Raw genomic sequence first — 23,826 nt, forward strand, 5'->3', positions numbered from 1 at the left:
ATAAGAGCTTGGTGAGAGAATTTATATTTAATGTGGGATGAGGTGAATAACCAGTTTAACAGGTCTAATATCTTCAGAATTCCAGCAGTATAATGAATTTTAACACATGTAGTTATTTGATGAGATAAACAGACAACAGGTTTCCATTAGAGTAACTTTTATTGCAGTAGTCTCAGATTTAATCTAGTACAAGCCAAACGTGTTCTAAAGTTACATCTTCAAATACACATTCCATAATGAGCTGATCAGAAAGTCTTCCACAGAGTAGAGCAAACCAAAAAAAAGCAGAAAAAATATTGCGGTGTTAATCAGTTGTGTTCAACAAATGAACACATCTTCAACAACATCAAGGCCTTGCACTGGAGGAAAGGAACTTGGAAAAACAAACATGCAAGCACATTCATTCTCAACATTCTTAATATAAATCATTAATTAAACCTATTTGGCATAAAGGGGTTTTCAAATTTTTAGTCTTGTTTCAAGTCCTGAGTTGTACTTTTTTTGCCAAAAGCAAAAATTTACATTCAAACTACACTGGATGTGATTTTTCTTAGGAATTTGTGTTTGTTTTTCTTGGTCTAAAACAGGACTAAACTGGAAAGAGTGACTGCACACAAATTTGGAATATTTGTGACAAAAATATATTTGTCACACAAAGGCACCTCTGCTATTTTAGTGCAGAAGGCAAGGCACAATCATAAAACACCGTCTAAATCCTACAGTTTCCTTAACACATCCAACATTCCCCTTGCCAAATGTTGAAACCATCCCATTTAGAAAAGGACATTGTTATGGCACTGGAGAATCTCTTCCCAGACTTGGAATGTGTTACCAGATTCACACACAAAGAAAAGGAGGACACTGAAGACAGTGTGAATAACAACCAGGTGTTTGTACCCATAATTAACACGTATAGAATATTAAAACTATAAAGGCTCTCAACTGCTTCACATTTCAGCTGAATAGCCACAACATAGTTGTAATGTTCCACTGCGTGTAAAAAGTGCTGAAAAGAACTTTGCTCAGGCAAAACCACGATGAATACGAGTAGGACCTTATTAGGGCCACAAACACCCTAAAAGAACAACCATGAAAACCATGACTCAGTGCAGCGAAACATGTCAGCATGCCATGTGAGATGTAACAGCACACATCTCCAGACTCATGCTATGGAGATATTCACATTTGAGGGAGTCATTTTTTGTACATGACCTTACCAGATCAGAATGTGGAGTTAAGATCTGATGTCTCCACATGTTGCATTTTCTTCCAAACCTTTAGGCACATTTTTAAAGAAAAACTATAGATTTACAAATTATCTCTATAACTCTAATTATATACTATCTCTGACTGTATTTTTGAAAATGTTAAGTTTAAAAATTTATTTTGATATGCAGCAATTCATTCACATCAATTACCACACAAGAAATTAATCATGGTCAAGGTTTTCTTAACTCAAGTAAATCTGATTGAAACAAAGCATATCAATAAAGGTCCTGTATAAACACGTCATGGCAGGTTTGTGTGTTATTAATCACAAAAGTAACATTCATCCAATGAAATATTCTGATAAAGACATTTGGCGAACGCATACTTGAGTTGGTTTCGAGTAATAGAGTGTCATACTTTGGCTTGAACAGGACGGGTTTGTGATCAGTGATCATTATTTTAGATCCTGGCAACTCTTGCCCTGGCATGACTGCAGCTTAATGAGTCTCTGGTTCATGGTCTGTAGCAGGGTTGGATCCACCTTCTTCACGATGTTCTCCAGCTGGTACGGATCAGCCGTCAGGTTGTACATCTCCACGAATGACTGGCCGGAGTTTGGGAGAGGGAAACGCCATTACGACGCGTGGACGTTGCTGTCATCACCGAGTCGATCACAGACCCAAGTCGCACTTGTATGATTGGAGGAATTAAAGATCGATGCAACAAAAGGAACAGTGCACTTACCTCGTTGTCGGCAAATTCGCAGTACTGCAAGTTGTCGCCCTTCAGGGTCCTAACGCAGGCATATGTATTGTTGAAGGAATCTTGGCAAATGCAGTCTGGAAAGCAGTTCTAAGGAACCAGAATACAAACACAAGACTGAACAAATAAAACGGCACCGATTCATATACTGTCGTGAAATCAAATTCAGGTTAAATGACAAAAGGTGGCAGAAACGTACAGCCAGCCCGGGACCTAATCTGGGGCAGTGGGGGTCCTCAGGCACGTGGCCCTCACCAGTGTACTCCACCAAGAAGTACGAACGAGACGTCCCACCACGCAACGATGGAGTCTGTGAAGAACAACAGTATGATTACTTACCATTGTTCTAGATGCTTCATAGTTCCTCAGAAAAACAGACAGCTGCCTAAACCAAACCAAAAGCTGTATTAAACATGTTTTACCATTGTTATCCTCTAAACTTATTTTAGCCTGCACCTGTGTTACCAATGTATAATGAAGTCCACAACTAGCTAGAGAGAGTAGCAGCTTGGCAACTTGAACTGAAACCTAATTTTAAATCACATCAGCAACAAGCATTCAGATTATACATTATCATATATCATCATCTTATATCTTCTCAGGTCCAAAAAGTGCTTGAAAGGTTTGCACTGAGGACCTTGTATATTTAGCTGATATGTTCACATGCAATCACAGCTCATGCACAGGAGGACAAATTCTAATTTGCTTTTGCTGGAATCCACAGTTTAATCTGTCAGCAAGGGGACCGAGCATCAGCTGGTGAAGTGAAGATGGATGGAAAACAGGGGAATTAAACTGAGAGGCTTAATCAAAATGTTAAAAACAACAAGAATTTTCTTCAGGAACCCTGGATACCCAAATACTATGATGCAAAAAATGCCAGTGAGGATTAAATTCAGATGCAAAGAGAAAATTAATCAACAGATCAGGCAGAACGTGGGAAAAGTCACACTCGCAGCACTGCAGAGAGGACATCAGTTCGAGGCACAAAAGGTGAAGTCCGAAGAGCAGAACACCCCGGAAGCATTTAATCTTATTGTAAAATGGTATAAAAAAAGTATTGTCTGTGATCTAAAACAGATAGCAGCACCGCAACCAGTGCTGTGACTGACGTGGGCAATGCTGATGACTCATTGCTGAGGGAGAAAGGCCTCGGCAGCTCTAATGCAACCCAAAGGTTCACACCTCAGTGAACCACAGATCAATCTGCAAGGCCCCTGAGCACACTGTGCACAGCTAAGAAGGGGAATGTCTTGACTGGTTAAACAAACGGTACCTCTAAATGAGCCTGTCACAAAATTAAACTGAAGGTTAAAATGGCCAGAAACAAAAAGGATGTGAAAATGGCTTCAGCAGAAGACAGAGGGAAAGTACCCAGCATCTGTGGATCCTGGTGCATTACAGACTTCAGGGAGGTAATTATATGCAAAGTATTATACAATATTTCCATACATAACATTAATAATAGTTTGTCCAAGTGATTTTAACACTCTGAAGAGGGGGCACAGTTTTTTTTTTTTAATGTTTCACATGATACATGTGAGTGTTCATTTAAATTAAAGCCGACATTCTTCACTTTCCCAAAAACATTCAGAACTCACTGTATCGAAATGTGCTATAAGGTAACTCGAATATCTTTATGTTGTCACAACAACCCATCTACTTACAAGCTGGGGTAGAAACGATTGTCCATCCATATTCAAGGCAGAGATATTAACTCCAGCAATGTCAAGAATTGTCATAGACAGGTCGATATTCACCACTAGGTCCTGGAAGACATGAAAACAAAATGTTACTAACTCAAACATACAGATGAGTGTGTATTCATGGAGATGAGTGCGTTATCTATGGAGAAGTTGCTAACCTGCAGAGTCTGCTTGGGCTTAATTCCGGGTCCCCGTACCAAAAGCGGCACACGGATATCAAATTCGTACAACTGCCTCTTGTCAGTAGGGAGGGAGAACTGACCTACATTGTGGGAATTATGCAGTAATCCAACACATTCTGTAAAAGTCCCATTAAGAGGAGTGGAGAAAGATGGGTTTACCTGTATGGTATCCATTGTCAGATGTAAAGAAAATGTAGGTGTTGTTCAACTCCTTTATGTCTTCCAGTTTGTTTACCAGTTTCTCTACCATGTCATCCACAGAGAGGAGAGTCTGCCACCTACCAGCAAATTAGGAAACACAATAAGTACAATACACATGCCAGGACATTGTTGATGGTGGCTTGCCAACGTCTCTGTACCTTTTGCGATAAGCGTTATCCAGGTAATCGATGGAGCTGTTGAGCATAGGGTTCACGGGCTGCCGCAGCAACCAGTGCTTGTCCTGAAACAGATGGCAAAGCCCGCTGGTGACGTTCGCGCTCGACTACAGCGTGGGGAGACGGACATCGGCGGGCTTTGAGAGCGTCAGCTACCTTGCCGGGTTTGTTGAAGCTGCCGTCACGTGGGGCCTTGACGTCAACAAAGTTGTTCTGATACTGAGGGGCGGCGGTCCAGGGAGAGTGTGGGGATGGTGGACACAGCATGATGAAAAAGGGACGCTGGGGACTTCGGTCCTCCAGGAATGTCAGCGACCGGTTCAGCTATAACCATTGGACAACAGCGCAAGGCAGAAGGTGAAATCGAAGGGTGGTATTAAAAAAAATGATTGCAATCAAATTCCAATGAAATTCAAATTACAAATTAGAAGATAATTATTAAAAATTAAACAGTTTTGAAGAGTGAGCTTTCTATAACTACGTTCCAAGCAGCTGCTTGTATTATACAAGTTCAATCTGCAAGGCCATGCAGGAGTTTAGTGTTTACATTAAAGGGTATTTAGTGCCTACAGGTGTTTAACACTGGAGTGTGACCATTTGGAAAGTGTTGGCAGACTTCATGCCCACTAAGATGGTGTGTGTTTATTCTCATTAGCCATGTTCATAATTGTTTTCCACAGAATAGTGCTCACAGTCGAGGCCAAACGCTAAGTTTTGGGGCTCAAGTCAGAACTCTGGCGGCTGACCAAGTCATGTCTCTTCCCTCTGAATTGGTTGGGTGGGGGAGGGTAGTTTGGTCATTTAGTTTGTACATTTTGCACATTTTCACTGTAATGTATGAAAAATGTGGCATTACACTGACACTAGATCAAATTTACTGGATGATTTTGACACAAAAAAAGAGATTTAAAAGACTCAAAAGATAAATTCATTTTTGTCAAGTTGAATTTTAAGTTGTTTAAGAGTGACTTGCAAATCAAGTTTGAAGTGAAGTCATTTTTAACACAGTAAACCCAAAACCTAACAATAAATGTCACAGAGGTCAGAGGTTAATACATTTCCTCATTGGCTATGGAAAGTTATTCTGGGCCAGATCACATTCATGGAGGTTCAACACAAAACCATATAAGCCTGAACAGGGAAAAAAAGCTCAGCGGTTTTACAAGTGACCAGTGACCATGCAACTCCCTAACCATGTCATGGATTAGCGTGCAAGATGAGAGTGGAGTTTTGTGCAAGACAAATTCCTGAAATGTTATAAGTCATCTTACATATGGTTTCCAAAGTACCAGGAAGCTTATGCAACCTGAAGGTCAACATTCCAAAAAGAAAAAAAACAACACTCACTGTTATGAGTATAAAGATGGCTTAGGGGAAATAAACAAACAAACACCACTGCATACACTAGCTCAGTTGTAATGAAGTCTGAACACCACTTTCAAAATGTTCATACTCCAGTGTTAAACACTCAACTCTACTGCACAGCTTTGCCCACAGCCAACCAGTTTGTACACTTCACTGGTTTATCAAGAGCTTACAATAAGGTCTGTGAGGTAGTCCTTTTCATAGTTGTCCCCATGAATCTCTGCTTTCCCATTGGCAGAGAGTGTATAATTGTAGTACTTAGAGTTGCCCACCTACCGAAACAGATCAGCAAAATGTTTACCATTTAGGAAATGTTATAATCTGTAACAATGGCTTTCACAACTACTTTTCCTTGAAGTTATTTTTGTATTTCTGACAACAATGAGATTTTCTGAAGGCAAATGACTTGATAATAATTTAAGGAAGGCAAACTTGAAGAGGCATGATATGATCTCTGAGAACATGGGCTTTACATCAAGAGGGGCCTCACTGTTCTTTACAGAGCCAGCAGCTAGGTGTACATTTCAAGGTGTCAACAAGGTAGACTTGGAGGTGGTGAGGTGTTAAACAAAACAAGGTCATGGAGAACAGGGAGGAAATCAGGAGTAGTTTAAGTAGGAGGGGGATATTTCATGTACAGTCTTTCTCCCAAATTTCAGCATTATGTAAATCCTTTTTATCATTTTTTTGAAAACCATTGCAAGACATTGATATGTCACATAATAAAATGCCTTTAGGTGATTTTAGAAGATCATAGTCTTGAATGAAATTCCTTTTAAGACAGGGGGTTGTATACTTTTACAGCTCATAACTACACATTTGCTCTTACAGAAGCTACAGGCTGACAAGGGAATAGCTGTTTCTGGTTAAGCAACATGAAGCAGTGAGAAGGTGATGACCAAGCATATGACCCACCAGTGCATGCCATTGGTCCCAGCCAGGAGGAACATGACCCACTCCTCCAGTCTCACTTGCTCCATACTGTAAAGACAGCAGAATGGTTTATATATAGTCCACTGGGTGCATGACAATCAGAGGTAAACCACATGACAACTGTAACTTTCAGCTCACAGGCAACTGTGTCAAAAATAGGCCCAGGCAGATAAATGACACGTAGTCAGTTTAGAACTGAAAATGTGAAAAACTGGTAGAAGGCTTCTTGTACTACAATGCGCACAATTCAAAATGACAATCCCAAAGTCCCCCAGAGACAGATGGGAAACATGTGGACCTGATTCAGGTACTTCCCTCCGTAGAAGGTCTGATACAGCTGCTTGCTGAGGTAGACTGGGAAGGCCTGGGTCTCAGGGCCAGCTTGCCATGCTTTGCTGCTGCAGTTGCCCGACAAGGAGTTGTTGTGGACCATGTGATTATGTACATATCTCCCTGAGAGGATACTGCTTCGACTGGGGCAACATAGGGGCGTCACTGTGTACTGGACACACCAGAAGATGATGATCAGAAAACGAATCAGCCCCATTAGACAATAAAGTGGCAAAAATCACACATTTGGAGGCATGAGTGTTCTGGGTTTGGGAAGAACTAGTATTTGCATTGAAACCGCTTAACATTTTTACTTACCGCACTGGAGAAGGTGACACCAGCATCACCAATCAGAGCTCTTGTTCTTTTCATAGGTGTCTGTAGAGAACCAAGACAGCCAGCATAAGCCGCAATGATTGTACATGGTGTTAATTACATCAGTGTTTGTTCATCATAAATTCTTTGGCTGGCGAATGTTTCCTTACACAAGTTACAGACATTATACTATTAAACTATATTACACTATAAAAAGACATTCACTGATGCTCCTCTCTGCACAGTTGAGTTCTGTTGCAACATGATGACATTCGTCAAGCACCTCACAAATAATCAAAGAAATGATAAAACTGAGACTTCACTGAGACCTAAATTGACGACATTACATTTAAATTAAAATGACCATCCAAGGTTCGTTAGAAACCTTCGCGTTCTGATTTTTGTGTGTGTGTTTGTATTGTCTTAAACTCACCAGTCCCCCGAGATCCAGATCCAGGTCGTCGGCAACAATAAGAACTATGTTGCTGGCTTTGGTGCATTCTGAACACCTGAGTGTGCAGGTGAGCAGCGTGAGGAGCAGCAGTGCGTTTGCACCCTCGTGCACGTTCCTATGACGGTTCCTAATCCCGGACCCTGGCGTGGAACCTGCCATGAGTGCTTCACACCGGCAGATAGTTAGTCTGCCCAGAGGAGACAGATTTAAAATGGTAACGTGCCAAATGCTGACATTAGACTACTATCACGGTGGGACGGTCTAGCGAGGATTGAGGAAGTGCAGTTCTGTGGTCATATGACTTATCTGCTGATACAGGGGGACTTTAAACTTTCTACGCGCGTCCTTAATTTAAATGAACAAATATTGAAACGAAACCTGGACAATAAAACACCTAGCATTTCCAGTTTGTTTTAGATACCTCATTAACGTGAGTGCGGCAAGCCTGATGTCATGTCAGTGAAGTATTTGAAACAGGAAAATAACATAACAGACCGTAAATAAGATGTTAACCCCGGCTGAAGGAATATTCAAGAGCATTTCCTGTTTATTATTGCTGTGTAAGGGCATGTGACACTTTGCCCCTAACGGTAGCTAACGCTAGCTACTACAACAAAACGTTTAGCTGCCTAGCTAGAACAACTACTCAGCTTCTTAAGAAATAGCGTTGCTCTCAATCCAGCGATATGTGATTTGCGAAACTTAACGTCACTTCAGTAACTTTAATACTGTAGAGTTTCGCTACAACTTCATAAAACAGTCAGTGTAAACTGCACAGTAAATATCTGGCCCATTTTTTTCGAGTTCATTCGCTATCCGTCTCAACTACGGAAGCTTCGTTCTCACTTGGTGTAGCTGGCTAATTTTGTTTACTTCCGGCGGAACTATTTTGAGCGCTGCACGTGTTTGTGAACACACGCGGGGTCGTAAGAGCGTCGCGAGTAGCCCGCGAGCAGCCCGCGAGCCCGGCTTCCACTGCGACTACTACATGCTCTTTCAGCCAAGGCGCTAGCGTGCCACACGAACCATGGTCCCCTTGAAACGCAGGAAGGTGACACACCCTCAAACTCCAGATCAACACGGTGAAACCTGTAAATTTAATGATGTAGCTATTTTCATCATTGAAAGGAAAATGGGCGCATCCCGAAAATCTTTCCTTACCCAACTCGGAAGGAGCAAAGGGTTTCGGATCGAAGAATCCTACAGGTAACACCTAAAATATAACGTGCTGCCTTGGAGTGATATGTCATGGAACGGTTCCTTTTTGTAATATCTAAGTATTATTTGGCTATTGCAGCCCTTCTGTCACTCATGTTGTGTCAGAAAACAATACTGGGGATGAGGTCCAGGCCTGGATTACCAATGAGACAGAGGAAAAAGATGAAAAAGCATCTATTTGCTCTCTCCATCTGTTGGATATCAGTTGGCTGACTGAGAGTATTGCAGCTGAAAGTCCTTTACAAGTTCAAGACAGACACAGACTAAAGGTGATGGGTATTTCTTCCAACTATCATCTGACTTTAACACATTTTAACTGTGTGAAGCTGAAGCTTCAGGATGATGAGAGAACAGGACACTCTTTAATTTATTTTATAGACCAGTCCAAAGCCTTCTGCACATGTTGCAGTGAAGAGTTATGCCTGTCAAAGGAGATCCCCTCTGAACCACCACAACACATTCCTCACAGTGAGGTCTTTTGTGGGTTTTTTTACGTTCCTTTTATTGTGCATTGTTCACTTTCATATTCCTTACACTTTTCTGTAAACATGTCCTTGGCAATTCTTTTTAATCTGCTCTGTTCACTTGGCCATGAAATCACCAGCAAGGCAGTGCTCACTCTAACACACAGGAACCTCTGGAGATCTTGGCAGAAAATGCAGAGTTCATGGAGAATGAAGGCAGGAATATAGCATTCCGGAGGTCTGCGTCTGTCCTGAAGGCCCTCCCTCGAGTCGTACGCAGGATGGAGGACCTGAAGAACCTTCCTTGCTTGGGTGGTCATTCACTCAGGGTCATAAAGGTGAGAGGCAATTTCTGCTGAAGTTCCAGTTAATTTTGAACGTCAAGAATGGGTGATGGATAGAAACATCCCATAAATTTAGGAGATTTTGGAGGACGGTGCATCCCAGGAAGTGGAGACAACAAAACAGTCCGAGCAGTTTCAAGCCATGAAGGCATGTAACAACCATATTTGAGTTTATAATGTCACACATTATGTAACCTTTTTGCAATGTTCTACTAAAGTTTTGCTTTTCTTTGCTTCTTTCAGGCACTCACAGGTGTTTTTGGGGTAGGAGTAAAGAGTGCTGATCGCTGGTTTAGGGAGGGACTGAGGAACCCTTCAGACCTCATACGCACAGGCCAGAAGCTAAACCATACCCAGCAAGCAGGTATACCATACAACGACATGCATCTGGTGGTCAATGTTTCATGTGAAAATTAGCTTATATATCTAAAAATATAGGCAAAAAAAAGCTAAACTGTCTGTTGTTGTTAGGGGTGCGGTATTATAATGACCTGAACAAACCTGTCACCAAAAAAGAGGCTGAGGCCATCAGCGACATGGTGGGAAAGGCGGTGAGGGCGGTGTTGCCTGGGGCGATCCTTACTCTCACAGGTGGATTTAGAAGGTCTGGGCACAGTTGAAGTAAATTTGCGCAGTCACATGCGAGCATCTAGTTTATATGCTGCTGATTACAAATCCCCACCCTCCCACCCCCAGGGGTAAGGAGGTTGGGCACGATGTGGACTTCCTCATCACCCACCCCGAAGAGGGTGCAGAAGAAGGAATGATGCCCAAAGTTTTGAAGTGGTTGGAGGATCAGGTAGTCAAGCCATTTTAGCAAAACCTTTCATATTTACAATTTATTGCCACTGTTTGGAGCATTTAGAAACTAGAACTAACTGCTTGCGGTGGGATAATTGAATTAAATTTTGGTTTAGATTTGGTAAATATAAACATTCCTGTTTCTTTTATTTCGTCCCCGAGGGTTTGCTGCTGTATCAGAAAACAACAAGGAACTCTTACTTGGAGAGCAGAGATGGCCCAGAGCGGGCTCCTCATCACATGGACCGATTTGAGAGATGCTTCTCCATATTCAAGCTTGAGCAAACCAAAGAGTGCTCAGGCACCACAGCAGGGGCTGCTGGGATGTCAGAGCAGCAGTCAGGGCCGTCCTGGAGGGCAGTTCGTGTAGACCTCGTGGTCAGCCCCTACAGCCAGTTTGCCTATGCAACACTTGGCTGGACTGGGTCCAAGGTGGAGGGATATCATTATAGAAACACACACACACACACTTTCTGCTTCTGGAGCTAAGCTGAAAGAGCAAAGTGCTAGCAGCACCAAGGCCATGGGCTTAATGCTCAGGGTGCACATGTCCTGTCCTGTTGATAAGCATCTTAGTTGCTCTGGATAAGTGAGTCTGCCAAATGCAGACACTCTCTCTCTTATTGTGTTGCATTTACTATGTAATACAATATCTGTATTTACAAATCATTAGTTCTTTATCACATGACATCAGTTGAAGTAATGGTCAATACTGTATCTGTTTTTAAAGCCTTCATATTTTGTGTCAAGGGTATACATGCATCAAAAGGCTCTACCAGAGCTAGCAATGAAAAACTAAAAACTAGAGACAACTGTTTGCATGAACTCCTCAGCATTGGCCTAAGCTTCGGTTTGAATATCAGCAATGTCAGCACGTGTAGGGTGCAGCATTCCTTCAATCCCTTAATCCGGCAACGGCGTTCTCCTTGCAGCTGTTTGAGAGGGATCTGAGGCGCTGGGCGGGGCAGGAGAGGGGCATGTCCTTAAGCAACCATGCCCTCTACGACAGCAAACGAGTGAGTGATGTGCTGAGCTGTAAATGCTGGAGGCACACGAGACAAAGTGCTTTAAACAGCAACACATTTAAACGCACTGTGTTTTTCATTCGGTGTTTAACTGTCTGCCTGGACACAAAAAAAAAGTTTTCAGTGGAAAATGCCCGTTGTTCTGGTAATTCACTCCCAGACCAGGCTTCATCTGTGCAAAGAGAGTTCCTCTCCTGTATCCGTAGTGCACGAGGTATGACACATTTATGTGCCTAGAGGTAGGCACACAACTTCTTAGACAGGTATTCCTACCTAAATATTTACCTTCCATGATTTGTACTTCACTTGATTCTCAAGTTTAATCCCATGCAGTTACCAGGCAGCGCTGAAGGGGGTTGGGATGACGGTTTTGGGGATGTTCTTGCTTGAAGCTTGCTTATTCTATTTCCAAATGTTGATAACTGGTTCTCTTCCTTCCACACACGATGCACTCGGTAGCACCACTATCTTCATGCGAGCTCTGAGGAGGAGATCTTCACCCACCTGGGACTGGAGTACATTCCCCCAAGCGAGAGGAACGCCTGACGGCTTGCTGAAGCCCAGCTGCACACTACCTCAACAGGCTGACCACGCGGCTGGGGTCAAAAAACCTGCCTTTCTCACCAGACAAAAGGCTTTGGTTTAACGGCGCTGCCTTCAGTCTAATCTTCATTTGAGCACAGTGTCAGTGCCTTTAGAAAGAATATTAGGAAACTGACTTTGCTGACATTCTAATGTTTATTCTTTGATTACTTTAACTGCCTAAAAGAATGGAATATTCAGACTGTGTGTTTGTCTGCATGTGTGTGCATGAGTTTATGTAGGTTGTGTCAAAAACAAAATGAAAACTTCTTTGACTAGACAAGTGTAGACCAGTTGGGTATATGGGGAAGAGCAAAGAGGGAAACTCTTCCTTCCACTGGTTCTGTTACTGGTTTGTGTGTTTTCTCCTGCGTATGCAGGAGGAGTGTTTTGGTCTTAGACTTGAAAGCTCAGTTGTACTGCGGCAGCCATTTACAAACTCCATGCATGTGTCGTGCATTTTGTGGATTTTGCAGTATGCAGTAACAGTTAAATCATACGTGTCTCTTTGTATTTGTATGTGCACCTGGTACACTTTGGCCTACGTTTTCCAACTGCCATTTCCTACAACATAACATTATTCCCCCCCCCCCACACACACACACACACACACACTCTGTCTACAGGCATATACAGTCACCTTTCCTGACTGTGGGTATCGTTAGAAGCATTGACGACAACACTGATGTTTGTGCCGATGTTGATGTGTTTATGGTATATGTTTAGTATGGCAGTGAAATTGATTATTGTGTCTTATAAAATGCAAACAACTGAAAAAAGATGTTAATTATTTGACATTAGGCTCTAATGTCCTACACTGTTCTTATTTTTATGTTGAATTTGTTGTAATTGATACTTTGTTTTGCACTAATATAGTACAATTTTTCCCACAAGTTTGTCATTTTTCCGAAATTATGATGCAACTAAAGAGCACCATTGCAATTTTTAACATAACATCTCAAATTTATAATCTCATTAAAATATATTGTCACAGATACTGTGAACCCCAATAAACCGTTTTAGTTACTTTGTTTTTCCTGTGGTGTTTAAATGTGTTAGTTCTCTTCATGTGTACTGATTCCTCAGGATGAGCTCAATGTAAACTTCCAAACATCATTAACTGACCTCCAAATGTCCTTTGTTCTTCAAAGGCCAAGCTCACACCTCATATCTCTCTTTATACCATGCCGTAACAGGAAAAAGAAAACCTCAAATGCAGTGTTGCGACACTAGTTGCCATAATCTAAATCCCCATTCACAAACATGTGAGCAGGCTTCCACTGCTCCGCACCCTGCCCTGTGGCAGGAGTTTGGAACATGGACCTGTGAGAAGACTGGGTGTGGGGGATCATCTGTGCTCAATGGGATCTAATCCCATCTCGACACTTACCTTTTCTCTTTCCCAGGACATAAGTGTGAAAGCAAAAGTCTTGTGAATAGGAGCGAGAGCGGCGCAATGTCTCCGTGCTCCTGGGACAGACGGTAGACGGTGACTGTGGCCCTTCGGAGACATGCAGCGGGCTGGCGTCTGGGCCCGAGGGGGGGCTTTGAGTGGATTCTAGCTGATGTGGATGCCGATGCACCCACCCCCCACCACTCTCGCTGTTATCACACGACCAGAATTTGCTCCTCAATAAGACCAGTTTCACCACGACCCCAAATCTACTCTTTGAGGTTGCCACTGGTTGGAATCCCCAGAGGTAGGTTAATGGGGGCATTGTAGCCAAAATGATGTGATTATAAGATGAATGGAAGTGTTATTTGGGGAAGGTTTGCAAGTAGGGAATATCCAAAGGTTGTTTTAATCAATCCAGAAAAATGTGTCTATTTAAGAGTATGCAAAATCCACCTAAAATTAATAGCAACAACAACAATAATAATAATACATTGTATTTATTCTCACCTTTTGTGGCACTCGAGGTCACCTTATATCACATAAATCAGTGCAAAAGCATACAATATTAAAAGTGTTAATAATGTTAAAAACAGTATTGAAATACCCCCAAAACATCATTAAAATCATAATATAAAACATACTATAAATTTCTACTTTTATGCAGTCAGACCAAAACAAACTGCAACAATATTTTATGCAAGAGATGTTGCAACACCTTTAATAAATGAAAGAAGTGCCCACACTGTAGGAACTGTTCCTACTGAAATATAGAAGTGCAATGTAAGCACAGTAACAACACATTCACTAAATCCATGACATTCAAATTGCTCACACTAGTTCTCACAGCTAATAAAACTATATTCACCATTTTCTCGACCTGTCTGTGACAGCCCTGGTATGCTGGGAGGAAAACCCGCTCCGTTTGGTTCTGGCTTTTGGCTCTGAAGGGGGCAGGACTGGGATGACACGTTTGCGGCCCTAACGGGGCAGCAAACAGCACCCATTAAAGATGAAAGGAGATCAGTGGGGACAATCAAAGGCAATCACGGCTGGAGGTCACTCACCCTCAGAGACCGTCGTCTGTACGAGGCTGGAAAACTGAACAGGAGGGAGGGAGTCTGATTTGAGTGACGTTTTCATTACAAATTAAGACTACTGTCAGTTTAAAAGTAATGGATTTACACAAATAAAATACACAGACGCAAATACAAAAGACATTTTCCAACGTGGTCCACTGCAAACTTGGAGGTGCTAATCTGAAGAAATTGGAGGTGCTACCTAAATTTATTCAAACAAGCTAATTATCAGTCAACAGTAAACTAATAATGAGTTTTCACTGGTAAATGTTTCATTCAGCCTTCTGCATGATCAGTTGTAAAGCTGCAACTTGATACCTCCATGGCTGTCTGTTCATGCTCTTTCAATAGATGCTAAGAGTTGATCCAGAATGGAGAACCAAAGAAATAACCACCAATGGTTTGAATTCTGTGTTGTCTAAAACCACTGGCCTCTTTTACCCTTTTTTGAAGTGAAAGCCCCCTTCTCAGGCAGACATATTTGTTGGTACTGACCTTCAGTGCCCAGTCTATCTGGTGATGTATATAAGCAATGACCATGTTACATGTTTTTTGATTATGTTGAGACTATGTTAATTTTTACTACAGCTCACTGGTCAGAGATCAGATTTTCCCCACCTGTTTAGCATTCCTGTCACCCTGATTGCTACGTCAACCTGCTAATAAACCACTGAGTCATACTGGAATTTCTGCTTTTGTTGGCAGGCTCTCTGGGACAGGACGTGGTCTCCATGGCGTCTCCTGTTCCTCCCATCTGTCCTCAATAAAACCGTGGTGTCTCTACTGTAGCTCTCTCTCTCTCTCCCTGCCCTCTCGCTCTCACACGCTCTCTCTCTCCTGGCTGTCAGTCACATCAAAGTAATTCCTGTGCTTTATCACATCTCAGGACTCAAGGAAGCTGGTTCTGTCCAGGGGACTGTCCCCTCGTCACGCATTCCACGCTGGAGGACAGAAACTCCCCAGCCGGGCCCTAGAGATCTGCGGCAGATACACAAAGACATGGCTCTGGGTTTTGTTGTGGCCTTTTAATAAAAGAGAGGAGATAGCAATGGAGATATGACGAGAGAGAGCTGACAAGTTATCTGCCCTTTGAAGTGATAAATGGCTAGAACTAGGTGGTGTTCATTTGAATTGTGGTCACTTCGGGGAGATTCTTTCTGTAGTCTAATTTGAAAAAGACAATTAAAAAATTATATCTATACTTCCCTAGGTCTCCATTTACAGTGAGCTTCTTTTTTATTAAGACAAAGTCAACAAAATATAAATAAAGAATGTGTATATTACAATATTTAGGTGTTACATTTGATAAATAAATATAACCAAATAAATAAATAAATCGACAAATAAATCAATTTTTGGTACATTATTTATTTACAGTAATAACTGGTTGGGCAGGTAAGGCTGGCTAACAGAGGCTGTACTGAGTACACAATCAATTTATAAAAACAACCCTGAATATACACATATTCAAATGTAAACAACTAATTTAAATGTTAAGATTTATGGTTTTATCACAAAGTCGTTATATTCTGAATCAAAAAGTATTTAGTGCAATAACCACCACATTATATCCACAGTCCTTCATAAAGTATCTATAACAGACTGGCATGTTTAATCTATGATGAGCTTTAGAAAACGCACCTGAAACTCTGGCAGCTTGCCACAATGGTTTAGGCCAAATAAAGAGCCGTTTCTAACAGACTACAGGTAATAGCTGACCCTCTGAATGTAAAGGACCAGGCCGTGATTACTCTTCAAATCTTCAGTTGATGTGCCGAAAATCTCCACCCGTGGCGCCGTCTTTTTTATTCCTTTGTTTTTCGGTGGATTTAAGGGGATCAAATCAATCGCATCTTTAGCAAACAATGATATGGCAGCTTTGAAAGCCAAACCTTGACTGATCTTTATTATACGATGCGTAGATTAATCATTTAATCCGGCGATAAACACCTGAGGAATTAGATCAGACGAATGTAATAATTCCATTTAAGAAAGGCCGAGTACAAGCGCCAGTCTTTACAAATATCTCCATCAGCAGTTGGCCTTCTCCAGACTACCGTCTCCACACTCCGTAGTTCGCCGTGTAGCGTTTCCATAATAGGCCATTAACTGCTACCTGGCACTTCAAAGCAGCTGCGCGCTTTGATACCAATACCGGCTAAAGAGGACATAAACAAGAGATGAATTACCCAGATTTGCAGCTACTCACAGGAACATCAAGTGTGTGTGTGTGTGTGTGTGAGAGAGAGAGAGCTTTATACTAGTATTAGGCTACTATTTGTATTTATAAACTATTGCAGCACTGTCAGTTTTATTATAAAGCAATGGCATATGCAAAAATAAGTTAATATATATATGAAGAAATAGTTCAACTACTAAGTGTTTTCCAGACATTATCTGAATCTAAAACACAATGAAATAAGAATCATCAATCAAATAATATTTGTGTTTTGAGGCCTGAAATTTCATACATATATTTTCTAATGCTGAACATCAATTCTGACTACATATAAACAAAGCGTTCAGTCACACATAAGCAGAAACCTTGGAGAACAGACGAGATGAGATGATTTGGGATGTTTGTGTGTATGTGTGTCTGGGGGTGTCTTACTACATCACCAGACTTACTGGAGCCAGGAATTAATGGGCTCATTCAGAGGCGATTGAGACGTCTTAATTACCACACTTGTGAAAACTCATGGGGTGGGGAGCAGAGACGGGAGGATGTTTCCTTTGATCCTGGCCTAAGTGAATTGGAAATGAGCTGGGATTAGCGCTATAAATACCCCCATCCGCGTGCTGGAGGTGCTTATTACTTACACAAAGACAAACTGAGCTCTGCCTCATTTGCTCTCAGGACTTCATCTGCTTCACAGTTCTACTCCCTGCAGATTCCCTAGGAGCTCCTTGACGCACACAGGGACCCTTAGCAGCAAGGACAGGAACGTCTCCACTCGTTTTGGATATTTTCTTTCTTTGCTGGATTAAAGCCGCCGTGGCTGATAACAATGATGGGACGCTTCTCTGTTGAATGGCTGTCCCAAAGCAGCCAGGCTCCGAGAGGCCTGAGCTGTGTGCAACCCTCCAGCTCCTGGATCTCCGTGGCCTCAGACGATCCCAGCACCTCAGGGACTGTTCCGGAAAGTCTCCCGGGTTTCTATGGCTGGAGTCTGGGTAGCACAGAAGCTCACCAAAACCCTGAGCCAGCGAGACCTGTACAGAGCGTTATGACTCCATCAAAGCAGGAGAAGAACACAAGCAACACCGAGAGGCTTCATGGTAAGATGCCAAAAACCTTTCAAGTTCAAGTTTGGTTTATTTGTCACATACATAGTCACACACAATATAACTCACAGTGAAATGGTTGAGAGTGCTCTCAACACACACACACACACACACACACACACAGATGGTTTTCTCAGAAAATCTGAATTTACAAGTATTGGAAATGTACAAGCTGTTTTAGGCCTATTGATTGCTAAAGATGTATACACACATCAGGACTCAGTGGTTCAGCTTTGGTTCAGCATTATTGTGTAAATTAAAACAACAGCAAAAAATTGCTGCTGTATAGAAATGGAAGAGTTAAACAAGACAAACTTTCACAAGTGTGTAATGCTAATATATCAGAAATGGGAAAGGGCTCTCATGGTTATATGGGAGATCAGTCCCACTGAATGTCTTTCTCTCATTGCAGTTTCTGAGTTGGGTTTCAGCAGCAGCACAGAAGAGGAGGAGACATCAGGCTACGAGAGCGAAGGCGGACGCTCCCTCTCGCCCAGCACCTCTAAGGAGGCAGCCCCGCCTTCGGCCTCCCCTGGCACCGGACGCAGAGCCCGCACCGCCTTCACAGCAGAGCAGATCGACAGCCTGGAGAGAGCCTTCAAGAGGAACGCTTACCTGGGAGCCCAGGAGAAGGCTGAGTTGTGCAAGAGACTGAGTCTCTCTGATAAACAGGTAAGATTTTAAACAGGATCTACTTCCCAGTTCCAAAAAGGTTTTTAATTATTGTTTTTGGCTAGCGACTTTAACCTCTGACTTGCTATGATTTTATCAATGCCTAAAAGATAACGTATAATTACACATTATCATCAGACAAACCAACAAACCAAACTGTGATGCTTGTCTGTGTAGTAACGATGGGTTTGCCTCTCTTTACAGATCAGGAACTGGTTTCAGAACAGACGTATGAAGCTGAAGAGGACGGTACAGGACGCACTGGCCCACGCGTGCCAGGCTAACGTAGCCTCCCAACTCATGCATTATCCCGAGCTGCAGCCCTTCAGGCCAGCCCCTTACCCCTGCTACTACCCGCCGCAGGAGACCCCGACTCCCTACCTGTGCCCACCCAGCCTGCACTATGGCCCGCCTGCCGCCGCACCTATGCCCGCCCTGCCTGCTAGCGCCCTCTACCAGTACAGGAGCCCGCAGGGCCTGTCCGTGCCTGCGGGCAGCCCAGCCCTCGTACCACCCTTCCAGCCGTACCACCATCAGTACTTCACATCACAATGAGCAGTGAATCTGAGCCACATGAACTACAGCCGGAGAAGCGCAGGAGTCTTTAGGCGTCTCTCTGTTGAAGCCCATTTTGGAACATAGGGTGCAGTGCAATAATTAATGTCTATTTTTTTGTACTTTCTTTTTAGAACTGTTAAAATATTTAAAAACACACATGTAAATCATTTAAAGGTATATTTTGTTCATGTTTGTACAATATGACTGTGTAATAAATGTGTTTGTCAGTATGCTTATGTTTATATTTATTCAATTGGCAACAGCTCTTCTGTAGGGTGAGTTAAGAAATGTGTGATTAACACATGACACAGCGGTACCGAATACAGGAAGAATTTCTAATACTACAAAGACATAAACTTCATCATGTAGGGAAGACAATCACAAAATAGTTCCCAGCAGCAAGAACATATCCTGAATTTGTTTTGCTCTCATGAATGGAATGATAATTGACATTTGTGACGCAAGTCAACAAAATGTAAAAACAAACAAACACACGGTACATTACTTTTATTATAATACAATTATTCTAAATCAAAATAGTCACCATTGTTTCCAACATGGTGCAACTACCCCTGAAAACAGCACAAAGCATTTTAATGTTAAATGTAGAATGGCTATAGCCTGTAGAAAGTGCACACGAGCCAGGATCATTTACACATATTGAAGTCTGAATTGCACTTCCGCCAACAGATCTTAATGGGCAATTAAAGTACAGGCTGTGAGGGAATGAGATGGCCAGTGCAAAAGACTGATTCTGTGCTTTGTTTTCTGGGGAAAACACTATAATCAAAGCACAGTAATCAAGCACGGGCAACTTGGGTTTAAATTACAATTTCCTGATTTCTTAAACTGTTCGGAATCTCTGCTTTGTTTACAACTGTGTCTGGTATTAAATTAGTTAAATGCAGCCTGTTATCAATCTATGGCAGGTGTAGAGAAAGCCATAACACAAACATACAAAACTATTCTCAAAGCTCAGATGACTTTGCTATCATGCATTATTAAAAAACGTAATTATTGCATCTGCCTAAAGCATATCACTATGCCATGAAAAACCGTCACGTGCAATTTGTTTTCTCAACTTTTTATTCTAAAAATATACTAGAGTATTTACATCTGGTATCTTTCCAGAGATTAAGTAAACATTCTTGAAATTTTTTGAAGGTGTTACACTATAGTTCATATCTGGTTTATCAGTACATGACGGTGAAAGGAAGTGATGTATAGCTGTGAGGCTAAACTGAGCTATTTTAAAACACTACTACTCTTTTGAAGTTTCTTAACTATAGCAGGTCACAAAAGGAGAGATATAGGGTGCTATAATGCCTGCAATCACCTATTACATCCTAATGCTATTATAACAAACATGTTTGACAACTTGTGTCCTTGCTTATTCTGACAGGGACCCAATACTGGAAGAGAAGTTATTGTAAACAGGGCCATCTAAATTTCTATTAGTTCTTGAGATTTGTGAAGATTTCACGAAAGTTGACTTATTTATATAACAAAATAGAAACTGCCGTACATTTACATAAAATACATTAATCACAAAAGTGAACATATGGCTCAATATTTCAAATGCGAGGGAACAAAATTAATGTAGAATGTCTGTTTTAGAAATTAGGATTATAATGAGTTCTTATTATGGAGATGGCTCATGTCAATGCTGCTCTCCTAATGAAATAACCATAACAATTCATAATATTTAAGAAAAGTTCAACGTTTTATGTATAAAACAAATTTAAAACATGCCGATAATCATGATATACGACATTGAGAACTCCATGCCTCTTTTTTACCCCATTTAAAAAGTACACTATTAAATGTTAAAACTACAGTTACAAAATAAACAGACAAAGGGTAAAACATAGAAAACAACTGCTCTCTCCATGCTGATTGCCTTTAACTATACAAACATGATCAAACTGCTCTCTATGCAGTCTTCTGCTGGCCCTTCTTCCCAATCAGTGACTTGTGAATGTGTGGAATCACACCTACAAGGACAGAAAAGAGCCAATTAAAGACAAGAGGCAAACTACTAGCCTAGAGTCACACTGTTTATTAACAAACAAACAAACAAACAGTTCAAGCCTTTAATGATTATTAGACTCCTCTAAAGGCACTGTGAATAACAAGATGTAAAGGTGACCAAGGTGATATACTTTTCCAAAGTATTGTATAGCCCTATGATTGTATTCATTTTTAAAAATTTAACTTGATATACAGCAGAACATAATCTACCAATTATAACTTTAGTACATGTTTGGGGAACAATGCCTTCATAATATGAATCAAGTCGATGCCTGCATGTCTGTAACACTGACCTCCACCAGCAATGGTAGCTTTGATGAGTGAATCCAGCTCCTCGTCACCACGAATGGCCAACTGTAAATGCCTCGGTGTGATACGCTTCACCTTCAAGTCCTTTGATGCATTACCAGCCAACTCCAACACCTAATAACAGACAGCATGCAGAAGGCTGAATCACAACATGGGTCTAAAGCACAAACACTCTGTAACTACTTGCAGAGCTGCAAAATACATTGTTTGTTCATTCACCTTTGTAATACTGAGGTTTAAAGATGCAAATGAACCCCCTTACAAATCATTAAGTTTGGAGTCATACGATGTGATTAATATTAAACCAAACCTTTACCATGTTATATTAAGAGTTTTAAAATGCTCTTGAGATAAGGCACCAATATCTTTAATTATGCAGTAACTTATGATGTGGATGTTGTTGTTTAGTGCACACTTTTTTCTCCAAACATTAGACGTAGATGTTGAAGGAAAAGAAGAAGGGAAAAAGAGAACAAAACAAGTGGAAAAACAAATTCCAGTAGACAATCTTTAGGGTAAAAACATGCAACATGTATGAGGACAGTGAGGCTCGAACATCACCTCAGCAGTGAGGTACTCCAGGATGGCCGCGCTGTATACTGCTGCTGTGGCACCTACACGCCCATGGCTTGTAGTGCGCGTCTTCAAATGCCTGTGGATGCGACCTACTGGGAACTTCGGAACAAACCACAACTGTCACAACATGCTCTTTCCACAGAGCACGGCCGTTCTACTGACTGGGACAAATGCACCTGCCTGCAGACCAGCCCTCTGGGACCGCGACACCGCCTTCGCCTTGGTTTTGCCGCTGTCCTTCCCAGCCTTTCCTCCTGCCTAGCAATCAGAGAAAGAAAAACAAATAACACAAATAACATCAGTCCCTTAAATTCAAAAATTTATTTTGCAAAAAGTTAATCATTTGACTGCCATACTAAGACTTCGTGCTTAATTAAGTTAAAAGGAACAAAATACAAAAGTAGCTTCCAAATAGCTAGTTAACGTAGGCAGTTTAATTCAACGGTTCAGGCAGACTGCCACAAATACTCGCGCGAGAGGCTAGCCAGCCAACACTTAGCTACTGAATTAACGTTACCTCAGTTAGCTATGGTTTCTGTGACCGCTATCTAGCAAAATGTTTCACACCAACATGCTTATATAAGTATTTCAATCGTCGAAAGCGTAGCTACCATTATATGTTTAATTCACTTAAACCTTCATCTATCGGCTAGTTCGAATAAAGACGTCTTAATACCAGATAGAAAACTATACTATATCTACCTGAAGTTAAAAGTAGCTATACTGTAGCTATCTAGCCCTAACGCTAGCTAACTAAAGTTAAAGTAGCCTGGCTAGCTAATAAAACTCGCCAACACTTAGCTGGCTAGCTAGTTGCCGCTAGTTAGTGTAAGAGGCGCGAAAGCTACCATGATAACATTAGCTAGCTGGGTTGCTAAGCAGCAAGCTTCTAAAATCACATACAACTGCTTTGGGGATGTTGATGTGGAAATGAATCATGCAATGCAACTACTTAATGCATACGCGCAATAACAGTAATTGGTAAATTAGTACATTCCTAAGTCTAGCAATCCGAAAATAATTTCACCTTCTCTAGAAAGACTCATTTGTATAGCCATAGTGGTTGGCGCTTTCACCAAAACATTGCAAGCATGCTAACCTAGCTATCAAGCTAGCTAACAAACTATACAAGCTAGTTAAAAGTATATAGATAACCAGTGTTAGATTTTAGGCAAAAAGCTAGACGATAACAATACTAATTAATCCAAATACCAACATAACGTGTCGCTTTCATCAAGAACCTAAAATAACTAGGCGGTATATTAAAATGAAACACCCAATCCTACCATGTCAGCAGACAGTGGAGTCTCAGTGCCCGGAGTGTGTAGGTCAAGACCACAGAGCTGGAGATTTCCGTAAAGGCGTTATAGGTGCTTCCAAAATGGCGGGATGCAGATTTAATGGAAACAATCGTCCTGTCAGCTGCACGAGAACAACGTAAGACAGCGATCCGTTAAACCGACAAGCGCGCAGTCGTTCTGTGCATAATTTATCGTGGGGAACGCCTTCATTCCAAAGCACAAAGTTAACACTCAGTATCACGGACTTGTATATACGGCCTTGTCACTATATCAAACACTAAAACCTTCCCAAATACACCACTTCTCGTTAAAAACCGAGCGTGGATTTAAACTTAAGAACCTGGTAAAGTAACCTAATGCACAATACTACCTGTACTGCCTCCATAAACGTTTTCTGGGCTTTGTTGCTACAAGTCTTTCCTGACCAAAGGCACAAGCTTATTAATTTTATTAATATGCAAAACTGCTCTGCTCTAAATTGTATTGCAATTTTGACTTTTATTGCTTATTTAATCATTAATAATGGATTTGATTTATATGTTTATTAGTACAGGT

The 23,826-nt window shown here is 41.4% G+C and overlaps 4 protein-coding genes across 11 annotated transcripts; 2 read left to right on the forward strand and 2 right to left on the reverse strand.

The window, feature by feature from the left end:
* Positions 1 to 140: 140 nt before the first annotated feature.
* On the reverse strand, positions 141 to 8,151 carry gnsb (glucosamine (N-acetyl)-6-sulfatase (Sanfilippo disease IIID), b). Of its 2 annotated transcripts, none has more exons than XM_035535531.1 (14): positions 8,129 to 8,151; positions 7,613 to 7,820; positions 7,183 to 7,242; positions 6,833 to 7,036; positions 6,517 to 6,582; positions 5,775 to 5,873; positions 4,393 to 4,560; positions 4,219 to 4,301; positions 4,019 to 4,137; positions 3,836 to 3,939; positions 3,639 to 3,740; positions 2,171 to 2,281; positions 1,954 to 2,061; positions 141 to 1,813 (listed from the first exon to the last, which is right to left on the reverse strand). In XM_035535531.1, the coding sequence occupies exons 2-14, from the start codon at positions 7,790 to 7,792 to the stop codon at positions 1,664 to 1,666; spliced, it is 1,554 nt and encodes a 517-aa protein (XP_035391424.1). In that variant the 5' UTR covers positions 7,793 to 7,820; positions 8,129 to 8,151; the 3' UTR covers positions 141 to 1,663. The 2 variants fall into 2 exon arrangements, with proteins under 2 accessions (XP_035391424.1, XP_026876215.2); XM_027020414.2 differs by having other exon boundaries at positions 8,055 to 8,145.
* A 489-nt stretch (positions 8,152 to 8,640) lies between these two features.
* Positions 8,641 to 13,094, forward strand: polm (polymerase (DNA directed), mu). Of its 7 annotated transcripts, XM_027020401.2 has the most exons (11): positions 8,641 to 8,839; positions 8,931 to 9,120; positions 9,230 to 9,319; positions 9,483 to 9,653; positions 9,736 to 9,807; positions 9,903 to 10,023; positions 10,131 to 10,263; positions 10,356 to 10,458; positions 10,623 to 10,892; positions 11,393 to 11,476; positions 11,945 to 13,094. In XM_027020401.2, exons 1-11 carry the CDS (start codon positions 8,661 to 8,663, stop codon positions 12,029 to 12,031), a joined length of 1,500 nt encoding a protein of 499 aa, XP_026876202.2. In that variant the 5' UTR covers positions 8,641 to 8,660; the 3' UTR covers positions 12,032 to 13,094. The 7 variants fall into 7 exon arrangements, with proteins under 7 accessions (XP_026876202.2, XP_026876161.2, XP_026876186.2 ...); XM_027020360.2 differs by having other exon boundaries at positions 8,931 to 9,324; XM_027020385.2 differs by having other exon boundaries at positions 9,230 to 9,331; positions 11,393 to 12,034.
* Positions 13,095 to 17,547: 4,453 nt separating this feature from the next.
* Positions 17,548 to 19,051, forward strand: ved (ventrally expressed dharma/bozozok antagonist). Its single transcript, XM_027019736.2, has 3 exons — positions 17,548 to 17,818; positions 18,237 to 18,496; positions 18,701 to 19,051. Exons 1-3 carry the CDS (start codon positions 17,548 to 17,550, stop codon positions 19,049 to 19,051), a joined length of 882 nt encoding a protein of 293 aa, XP_026875537.2.
* A 495-nt stretch (positions 19,052 to 19,546) lies between these two features.
* On the reverse strand, positions 19,547 to 23,454 carry LOC113583701 (histone H2A.V). Its single transcript, XM_027020173.2, has 5 exons — positions 23,257 to 23,454; positions 22,151 to 22,228; positions 21,956 to 22,069; positions 21,379 to 21,508; positions 19,547 to 21,048 (listed from the first exon to the last, which is right to left on the reverse strand). Exons 1-5 carry the CDS (start codon positions 23,257 to 23,259, stop codon positions 20,987 to 20,989), a joined length of 387 nt encoding a protein of 128 aa, XP_026875974.1. The 5' UTR covers positions 23,260 to 23,454; the 3' UTR covers positions 19,547 to 20,986.
* Positions 23,455 to 23,826: the final 372 nt, after the last annotated feature.

The sequence above is a fragment of the Electrophorus electricus genome, chromosome 17 (assembly GCF_013358815.1).
Source record: "Electrophorus electricus isolate fEleEle1 chromosome 17, fEleEle1.pri, whole genome shotgun sequence".
NCBI classification, from domain to species: domain Eukaryota; kingdom Metazoa; phylum Chordata; class Actinopteri; order Gymnotiformes; family Gymnotidae; genus Electrophorus; species Electrophorus electricus.